The 11,251-nt window shown below is 37.5% G+C and overlaps 1 protein-coding gene across 3 annotated transcripts in view; it reads right to left on the bottom strand.

The window, feature by feature from the left end:
• Positions 1-7,192: 7,192 nt before the first annotated feature.
• The window catches only part of atg7 (ATG7 autophagy related 7 homolog (S. cerevisiae)), a 36,652-nt gene continuing 32,593 nt past the window's right edge, over positions 7,193-11,251 (bottom strand). For all 3 annotated transcript variants that reach the window (XM_016670419.1, XM_016670417.1, XM_016670425.1), the window contains exon 18: positions 7,193-7,378. In XM_016670419.1, the coding sequence (XP_016525905.1) occupies positions 7,208-7,378 (171 nt within the window). In that variant the 3' untranslated portion in view covers positions 7,193-7,207. The remainder of the gene's footprint in view (positions 7,379-11,251) is intronic.

The raw sequence follows: 11,251 nt of genomic DNA, 5'->3' as shown, positions 1-11,251 counted from the left end.
CCCTGAGCTTTTTGTCGTTTGTGTTTCAACTTTGTTTTCAGCAATAAATCTGTAACTAATGACTTTTTAACAACAACTTTCCTTTATAAATAGTGTAAAGAAGGTCTAAAATTTGCGCTAAGAGTAACTGTGATGTGATTACATATATTAGCTTGAATAGGAGAACCTACTGTTCTGAGGTTGTGACATCTTATTTTTGTTAATTGTGGTTATACCGTAGGAAAAAAAAAATCTAATTTCAATCACAGAAAATAACAGGTGTTTAATAATTTAGGACAGATTTATCCCTAAAGAGCATTGCACACATAAAACACACCAACCAACAGCATACCTTCTTGTTTCAAACTTAAAACCTGTTGACAACACACCTTCCTGAGGAGTACTAGTCGTTTTTATTCATCCCTCAGAACTCAGGTCTGTTAAAACGTTCTAATATAAAATGTTTAAAACACAAACATGTTGCTTTAGCTCCTCTCACTGACTCCCCTTTGGTTTGAAGTAGAAGTCCACAATTTATTACAGCTAAAATTAATGGAAAATATGAGCTGTGGTTGAATTTAAACTAGGATGACTGAAATATATTACTGAGAATATTATTCTAAGTGCTTCATTTCCACAAAAAGAGCCCCCCATGAAGGTTCAGAGTAACCTCAGAGCAAGTGCATCTTTCCAAGCAATTTTCCTGGTTATATTTATATCCAGGTAACATGTTTTTACCCTAATAGCTGCAGTGGAAAAGGAAGGGAGTATGAAAAGTCTATTACCAATTACATTTATTGGGTGAGGTCAGATTTCAAGATAATCAAAAAATCTTAATCTGAGAATTTAAAATAAAGAACATAATATGAATGTTTTCTACTTACATTGCACTAATGTGTTAAAAATCAATAATTCATAAGAGAGGCCTTTGTTTTATCAGCTGTTGTGTTTGTTTTTGATAAAATACCACAAGCTGCAAGGCTTTGGCACAGTAACATTCATTTCTTTTGTATAACTACAAGTGTAAAGCTGTTCAAACCCAAACCACGAGAGAGCCATAATTTAATCTCAAGTCATCTTGCAGTGACCGTACATATCCACTACAATGTCAATTACATACTGTAACCAATGCAAAAGTTAAAAATAGTCAGACAATTACCTTTGAAGTTTTACAACCCCAAAAACGAAAACAGAGAAAAAAGATGTCACAAGTCCCAAAAACAGAGCAAAGTGTGAGAAGTGACATAAAGTTGTTACTCTGGATGGAGGGGGCTGACAACATGTACTCTGTTTGGTACATTTATAGTGAGATTAAAGGGCATATTTATACAAAATTACTTACTATGACGCAAATTCAAATTAATAATAATTTGTTTCTGTTTTAAGTCCAATTTTTACTGATTTGACCTCATCAAATTAAGTTAGTTCTGATCCAAAGTAAAGTCATAATTTCTAATTTTCATAGTTTTCCAGACTCAAATTTATTGATTTCTTCCCCAGTTTTTATGACATTATGTAAGTTTAAATGCAAAACAAATACCTTGTTGGGATTAATGATCTTTTTAACAACACAGTGCTGAGACTGGATTCCATTTGGCTGTGTTGAAAAAGTTTAATACACTGGTTTTGTTTGTACGTAGACAAACGTAGTCCATCTCTATAGCACTTAAGGGTTCTAACCCTATGGTACCTAATCCTAGTTTAAGAGCCACAGGTCCAGCTTAAAACCTTTAGAGATTTAAGAAGCTCAAAAAGATGACAAATGGACGTTTTCTTGACTCAACAATGAAGGACGTAATTTAAAATAATTTTCCCAATTACTGTGTCATGGGCTTCTGGCTCATTCAATCAATAGAGTCTATTAACCTTCCTTACAGTAAGCGGATATACTGTCCTGCAACTATCAGGCAGAGAAGAAGAAACGCAAAGTCGGGTGCTGCGTGGCTCATAGAACAGACGCACCACAATTGGAGCCTATAGTCCTCAATGTGGTTGTTCTTGGTTTGATTCCCTCTTTCCTGTCAAATTACTGTTCAGTGAAGTTCATTAAAGGCTCTTAGTGCCAGAAAAATAATACAACATGCGAAGTTTGTCATATGCTAATTGAACATGCTAGGTACAATGTGGGCTATTTGAGATTTTTTTTTTTGGGCTATTTGAGATACTGTCTTCCTGATAAAGGGATGTTGACTGAATGTGTCACTATGGAAACAGTTATGTTGCCATGCAACAAAGGGAGTTGGGTGGAGGAGCTATCATGTGAGTCTATGCTAAGTTTTTCATAGAAATAAGTCTCACTCAGTTCAGGTGGTGCACTGGGATGAGCGAGTATCCCTCGCTTGCCACTCGAGTAACAAAACTCCTCTCACCATTCGAGTTACAACTGTCTCTGTGATTGCAGCGTCCCAGCTCTGGTTTAGCTAAAGACAAAACGCATATCAAACAGAAAATCAATTCTTGTAACAGACATCTTATCTGAAGCGAAATCTATTCTCAAATTTCACATTTTTCCTGCAATTTAGGGTTTCTTTTGGTGTTGCATCAAGGGAGAACTTGGTGCTTATTAAGTATTTTTAAAGCACAACATGTTCTAGCAACTGGATTCAAATATGTAGTCAGGCGAAATGATTATGTTGTAAACCTGAATGCTTTTGAAATTCACTCTCTTTGGGGAAAAAACTCCCCCCCCCCAAAAAAAAACGACTGCTAAGAAAGAGATCATTTTTTTCTCTATAGTGCAATGTTGGTTACAGTTTCAAATAAAACTAGATAATGTGAGTTATAAACAATAATTCTCTACATTTGCAGTTTTTCATTTTATTCATTTTCCACTAAAATCGCAACAGAGGTCGTCAACAATAGTTGTGATTAATCAATCAGATTTTTATGATGTCCTTTTGATTAAGGCCTGGAATAAATGACTGAATATTTTTTAAAGCAGTTCAGAACCAATGCTCTAAATAATCTAATCTAACATAAAAAGCCATTATTTTTTTTTCTAGAATTCTTTTTCCAAAGATGGAACAGAGAATGAAGTTGGTAAAGTCAATATTTTTCCATAACGAGTTCTTTCCTCACCTAAAAGAAAAAAAAAAAAAAAAACAAGAAAGAAAAATTCTAAGTAACAAAAAAATTCTTAGATTTTTACAGTGCAGTTCCAGGTCAGGTCACAGATATTAGATTTTTGTGGCTGGATACTCAGGTCTCATGAGGGCTAAGATGCAATTTGCTGCATAAAAATGTTTGAAATACATGCAACTACTTTGCCAGACTCATAGTAGATTTTCCACCCGGCCGTGCTCAGACCACAGTTTGAAATCCTAGCAGGACTGCTTACACAAAGGAGCCATTCACAGGGGTTTGTGCGTGACTTATGAGCATGCACACACGCACGCTCACGGACACACACAGAGACATACGCGCAGCTTTCAGTCAGTCTAAAATTTCACCAAACTTGAACTGCCCCAAAACCCCACGGTGACCGCGTAAAAAGTGGTTCTCATATTACAAACTCACCCAAAATAGACCTTAAGTACATAGTGGAGACATCTGATGACGTAAATTATAGTTTAGACCGGCACACACACACACGTTAGAGTGAGCAAAAACACACACAGACGCTCTTTCACCGTGCTAAATGCAGTTTGATGATACAGGAAAGAACAGAAAAATTAGTGGGGTATAATGTCCCACTTGAAAACAACCTACAGATATAGAACAATGGGTAATAAGTTTGACTTTCAATTATTGTTTCACAACAGGAAACTTGAAAATACAGGTCAAGGAAAAAACAGAGGCAAAAATCTTTGAAAAGGACAAGTTTTCATGTCAGTGAGAAATAAAAACTAGTGTCCTTTGCTGTGACTACGGAGAAAGAGTCACTAGAGAATGTTATCCAAGAGCAGTAGTTTGTAGAAAAAGTAATCAGTGTAGAGGAAACAGGCGCAAAGACCGCTGGCGCTAGTGGGCTGAGCAATCAAAACAATCCCTCTGTGTTCTGATTGAAGAGAAAGGGTTTGACGCCATACTCTTCAACACGCTTCGTCAAAGACAGAGAAGGGGGCGGGGAGAGAAGGAAGGAACAAGAGATATACAAAATGATAGGGAATGAAGTGGAGACGGACTGTAAATAATAAGTCCCTTATACTTAACTTCCCTCATATCATTCTTTTTCTGTTTTCTACCTCTTCTAATCACCCTCTTTTTAGTCGTCTTCTAATCTCAGCCTATTTTCTTGGTTCTTTCCCGCCTCATCCACCATTTATGTTTAATAAATCAGAGTCGCAGAGAAACTACATGGGAAATTCCCACACTGTGGCTGGATAAGACCCAGCCCCCACCACCCACGCTCGTTTTCCGCCTCTCCCTCGGCTCCGTCCGTCTGCTGTCAGAGGGGAGTCTTGAGGAAAACCACCCATATTCCACCACAGACTATGCTGGAAGTTTGCCGGAAATGTATCCCTCTTGTTGTTCCACAAGAATCAAAGTTGAGCTCAATGGCAGAAAAGTCAAACAGTAGAAGGTTAGAGGAAAAAGGTTCCTCAGCTTTTGAATAAAAAGGTCAGTCTTCAGTAAAATATTAAGTCTGACAAATAATACAGAAAAAAATATATTCTTTGAGGTAGAGAAGCAATTGTAAGGTCAAAAACATTTGTTCCCATAGGTGCATCTATCCAAACAAGTCCTGTGAAATCATCTAAGTCAAAGCTACAACAGGACAAACACAAAAAACCCCAAAGTATTTTTTATTGTCAGTGCTGATGTCTTGTTGGTTGCCAGTGCTGGTGGTTTGTTATTCAGACTCCAAGCATGTACAAAAGTAAAAAAGTTATACATTTATCTTTTAATTGATATCCAAACAAAGCATCAATTGTCAAAAGATAAAATTTAGATGCTGATTTGCAGTTTTCTAGACAGGGAGAGCATTTGTTCCCCCTCCAACTCTAGACTGTATGCTGCCATCTACTTGTTTACATAACAGTGGCAAACATGTGCAAGACAGTGCAAGTGTTGACACCTCACTAACCTGAATTTCTTGATCTTGTCGGTGTACAATTACAACCTCACTGAACTAAGACAAAGTGGTCTATAGAAGTCAACTAGAAGGATTTTTAATAAGACCAAAACAGAAGTTTAATGAGGAGGTTAGTGGTTTGTTGTTGAAGAAATACAATAAGATAAACTTTATAATGTCAAAGATATAAGGCAGGAATGTTGTGGTCTGTCTCTCCAACTACACATTCAAAGGAAGATGCCTATAAGTAGTGAAATATTTTTTCATACATACTGTACTTTTTTACAAAATCAAAGTGAGATGCCTCCTGAAGTTATTTTAAGAATTAAGAATTTGAAACTTTTCTGGGCGCCTTAATACAGATAATGTTGATAAAAGTATTTGCTCACATATAAACTGGAGCGACATCCACTTCCTGTGTCCCATGATGTCAGCTCACTCTTTGCAGCTACAACATCTCCAGTTCCTAGGAAGACTCTCTACATGTTCTACCAATTTGAATTTCTGACTATGCTTCCAGAAGCATGTCTACGATATCAGACACTAACACCAGAGAAGAATCCTTCATCTGGAAGGAGATCTATCGCATTGAGATCAGGAGTGGTGGAGCATTTTAAGACTTCCTTTCCTTGGAGCAAACAAATTGACCCAACTCTTGAAAAACATCCTCACAATTTCAACCCCTCTGCAACAAACTTTGGTAACACTTTATTTGAAGGGGGTTGAATAAGACTGTCATGACACTGTCATAAACATGACATAACACCTGTCATGAACATGAATAAGCCTTCATGAATATTTATGACTGTTGTCATAAAGCGTCATTCGGTAAATTATGACACTTTTAATACAAAGTTGACATTATTCAAAATGTCTTTGTTATGACAACTTGACATTAACCAAGAAATCATTACTGATATAAATTTGTTATAAAAGTATTACTGATTGCACTTTAAAAATTAGGTAACTTTATGGTATTAAAGGTAAAGTTTAAACATGTTATGTCATGTTTATGACAGTGTCATGACAGTCTTATTCAACCCCCTTCAAATAAAGTGTTACCCAAACTTTATATTTAACACAGTGGAGACCCGCTCCATGAAGCCCCACTGTTCATGAGCTAATCTAAAAGTCACAACAAGTTGGAGCTCTGAAGCTACTGAATTTGAAGTTGAAGTTCCTAAAAGTGTCCCCTTTTCTCACCAATATTTCTAATCTTCAATTTGATCGATTCTTACACATGTGGTCATGTGTAAGAATTTATTGGTTGGGACGATTGAATTCATTGGTACGGAGGGGAGAGCCACTACTTTCAGAAATGTAGAATATAAGTTATTTAGCTAATATGCAAATAGTTTGTTGTTGTTTTATTTCATCTGAACTGCATTTTGTTTGTACGGCCTCAGCATTCACTTGATCTTCATATTTAGAGATCACAACCAAACTGGAAAAAACTGCCTCAGATCTGATGGATAAGGTTTTTCGTCCAGGCTCAGCAACCTCTTTGTTATGAACATCCATGTAAATCACTCTGGACAGGCATACAGAGATCCTGCTATATTGCGCTCACAATACTGGATTTGTAGGGGAAACCAGACAAAATTTGACTCAACAACCCAGCCTTGCAGTTCAAAATGAGCGTTGTCACGTGAAGCAGTATCTGGGTGATCACATGCCATCCTGAATCAGAACCATATTGGTTAATGAAGACTTCGCTTCTGCAATTAAAGCACCCAGTGATTAAGCTAGCAGTGTACATGTATACTACCCAATTACGACAGAAAGAACGATAGATGAGCTCTTTTCAGAGCATTTTAGATAATCTGATTGTAGGAAACGCAACACATCGTGAAGGCATAATATCTCGACACAAAAAAAGTACTAAAATCAGTAATAGTGAAAACTTCATTTAGTAAATATACCCAATATATTTTGGCACAACATGCACTGTAAAAGACTTGGTGCCATCAGAGTTTTCTTTCTTGTTCATAGTGAGAACATAATATGGGCTGGACATAATAAATATGATGTGAACAGCTAACGTAATAGTATTTAGAAACAATGTGTGCACAATGCCAATAAGGGATGAGCATTATTTGAGTTTTTTGGTCATGCAGAAAAATATTTACCATTGTAACAATTTGTCATCCTGTTGCAACACCATTGTGGATTCTTAAAATTATAAATGATTAAAATGAATCAGTTAAATTCTTCCTAAGATGAGTGGAACAAGTTTTGATGGAGTGTGGGTTTGTGATTTACCTCTGCAGCCTGAGTTTCCTGGTGCAGCAGAGTCAGTCCTGTGAGGTCTTCCAGAAATGAGTGGGAAGAATTAAAAACCTTGGACAGAAAGCTGAAACCTTCCCTCTCATAATGGTCCAGGACCTGCATGAAAGCAAAAAGAAAACATCAGAATAAAGAAGGAAACTTTTAAAGTCGGTTTGAAGTGAACTTGTACTAGTGAGGGATTAAACTTTGATTTGCTTCAATGATCAAAGTGATGTCAGTCTCTTACACTTCTGATTGATACAGCAATGTCAAAGTTGAAACAAAGACAAATGATTTCAATGGACATTATAAAAAAGAGGCTACAATAAAGAATACTTTAAAGTAGAGATGCACAATATATTGAATCACAAAGAACATTGGAATATCGATGTGTGATGCATGCTGCTGGATTTACTTTCTCTTCCTGGTATGCCCATACTTGACTTTGGCTTTTTTGACCAAGATGCTAAACTTATTGGAGATTTGGGGACATGAGTGATGAAAATGTGGGTTATTTTCAAATAATATAATTACTGTAACAATTAACAATAATGTTGCAATTATGGATTTTCCCCCTATAGCAAAGAACTACTTCAACCCAGGACAAAATTCACAAGCTGGCCTGACAATATTTTGAAACATTATCATTTTCTTTAGGTTTATGGTTTGATTTAAGACGGCATAATACGTTTTTTAATAAATGCGAAGATTTTTATCATGTAAAAGTATTGAGCAGTTCAATTTTAAACAAGATGAAGTGTAAAATGAACCTTTCTTCCCCCTCTGATGCCTTTGAAGTCACTGCAATGTGTCTACCTTGATGTTTCATCAGGACCGACTTCAAATCCCCACACCACTGCTCCAGTATACACACATCCAGACACACACATGCAAGCATCCTCTGCCCTCTCGACTACCTTCCTAAGATTGGACAAGCCTTTCATGGACGCCTACGGAGCCTCCTCTGCAGGTGTAGAGTTACCACTGTTTGAGACATCTGCACACTGTGCTCAGAACTGCCTTTGTGTGTGAGTGCGCGTGTGCGTGCATTTGTGTGTTTTGCAGACTCAACCTGGCGTCTGGTCCCGGAGCCAGACACACCACTCACAATGCACAGTGACGTTCCCCTCATTCACCTTTTCAACCTCTCTTTTCTTTCCTCCATCTTCCATTTCTTTGATTCTCCATTTCCACAGATGGACCCTGCTATTTGAGACTCCAACAGCAGAAACCAACTTTGTTAAAATGTTGCTGACGAAGCCGCAGATAAGCCCACAGATCTCCTTTGATGATTTAGCGATCAAGTCATTCGGCACTTAAAAATTACCTTTAATATCTATATGAAAGAATGCACAGTGAAAAGGGATTTAATATCTCCGGGCAAAAACAGTAAAGCACAAAGCTAGGGACTCAGAAGGACCAACAAATTTGATACATCTGCAACGGGTGGTTTGTGAATTTATTTCCAAGGGCCTGTGTCTACACAAAACAGCACAAACTGATATATATATATGGTGGATTCACAAGAAGAGTGATAGTATTACAAGCAGCTGGTAGAGCATCTGCTAGTGCGTCATAAAAGTAAGTAAATATCTATAACAGAGACAATACTTTGTAGATGCATTAAAGATTACTAGCCAGCACTCAGTGTTTGATCATCATATTTCTTATTTTCTGCAGCTGCCCTTTAGGTAGGGTGAACTCCACATGATGAAGTATACGACTCGTACACCCACGTTCCAACACTGGACCGCCATCACATCTGTACGCCCCGCATGCCAGACAAACACAAAATTTAATTTGAATGGAAGATGTTGAATTTAGATTATTCATGTTCAACCATGTTTTTATGTCAGGAATCACCTTCTTTGTCACAGACAGGAAGCTGGCCAAGTTTGAGTTGATTTATAATCTCATTTGCCGTGTTCTTGTTAAAGGAATGGTGTTAATACTCTTCAGCAGCTGCAAATAATTAAGAACTTAATGGTCCATGCAAATACATAAAGCATTATAATTAATGCCGACTATAAAAGCACAAGAAAGTTTCTCAAATTATTTTATAAAGGAAGCTAATACTTAACCTTAGCCAAGAGTCATAACTGATAATAATCAAAAGGACAATCCTGAGTCTTAATAGCCAAATAAGACCAAGGGACTCATCTTCATATTGATAATGTAAATCTGAATTAGTGGTAGTATTTGATGAACACTTCTTTTAAATCAAATTAATTGTAGGGTCTATAGTTAATTAATTGCAACCAATCACATTTTAATCAAAAACCAAATACTGACAATACTGAAAGCAATATTTTCAATTAAAAAAGCATTCTTGCTGCTACTCTTGCATAAATAAGGTATATGAGCTCAACAACAACAATATCTGCTCTCTTATGCAAGTTATTCAACGATAAGATTGGTGCAAAGCGCTGTAATACATTCAGCTCTCAAGTGTTTAAGGAATACCTGATCATTCACGCAACTTCTTTGAAAATATATTTCTTTTGAAATGCGAACGGTGTGTGGAGATATTAGCAATGAAGAGAAAAAATAAAACATTTTTCCAAAAAATATTTTTCTTAGAAGACCGATACATTCTTAATTATACCAGGAAGTAGGAAAAGTATTGTGAATATTTTCAGCAAAGGTGTCTAAAAGGTCTGAAGTCGACTTCTTTGACGGTGCATCGGAAAGTCAAAGATTCAATATAGAGCTCTACTTACACTGGCATTTTCACGACTATTTTTTTTTTACTATAAAATAATACTAAGTCATAGTTCAAGTGCAGAAATTTTACAAAGAAAAATGCAAATCATTGTGCAGAATAAAGCTTCCCATTAATAGTGGTGGCACATTTTGTTGGGTCTAAACAGCAGTAGTAAGAGATGTCTGGCATGGTTGTAGACAATGCCACGTCAGCTGTGATTTACTCTTTGGCTTGTAGTTTTATTGGCTTCCAGCCCCACAAGAGTTAGAAAACACACACACATGCACACACACACACACACACAAACAGAATGAAAAGCCCCAACTCTACAGGAACCGCTCCAGCCCAGACAGAGGCTGAATTGTTTTGTTTCCATAGTGACCTGGCAGCACACAGCTGACTGCAGCAGAAATACACACACAAATCCAGAGTGAACACAAAGACCAACGCACACACTCTCACCAACGCCATTAAAGGGAGCACACCGATATATGGACACAGGGGCACACAAAAGAGAGGAGAGATATGGGGGAGGAAGAGCAGGAAGCGAGGAAAAGGGGGAAGAAGGAGAAGTGAAACTGGAGTAGGCTGAAAAGAAAAGAGTGAAAAGGCAGATAAGCAAATGCAAAACAGAGAGGCTGAAGATGTGTGGGTGGGATTAAAACATATTTACTTAAAAACCTTTATCCCCGCCTTACCAAAAGATCTGTCCTGTCTTACTTATGTCCATTATTCCTGCCTATAGTCTCTACCCAAACCCTATCAGACCATATGAGCAGCTCTGTGCAGACCAAATAATCTCATCAGTCACACAGACAGAAACATGACACCTTAAGATAGGCTGGAACGCCATCCTTTTCTTTTTTTTTTTTTTTTTTCACTAGGCGTAGGTGGAGAAAAGTTTTGGAGCTGAAGCGAGCCAACTCCCTGCCCCCCCTCCATCTCTTAGCTTCTCTCTGTCTTCACATGAAAGTGATAGATCTGGGGCTTTATGACCTCTTTATCGACACAAAGAGCACATTGAGATTGGGGGAGAGAAAGAGGCGAACCAGCCCTCTACTCATCACAACACCCTTTTTCAGTACTACATTTCCTCTGCTTGTAACAACCTCACCGCCACCACCCATCACTCTCTCCTGACTTTTTTCCAAACTGTCCCCGTCTCTAAATTGTCCATTCCTCCTGCAGAACTCTCACACGTTTTTACAACTAACCACACAGACCAATGGTAAAGCAGTAAAAAAGCACAGAGAGTAAATTTTCCCACCCCTATTTGGCAGATTTAG

Source organism: Poecilia formosa, unplaced genomic scaffold, assembly GCF_000485575.1.
Source record: "Poecilia formosa unplaced genomic scaffold, Poecilia_formosa-5.1.2 Scaffold2, whole genome shotgun sequence".
Classification (NCBI taxonomy): Eukaryota; Metazoa; Chordata; class Actinopteri; order Cyprinodontiformes; family Poeciliidae; genus Poecilia; species Poecilia formosa.
Note: the sequence above shows the minus strand (reverse complement) of the source record. Positions and strands in the feature narration are given on the sequence as shown.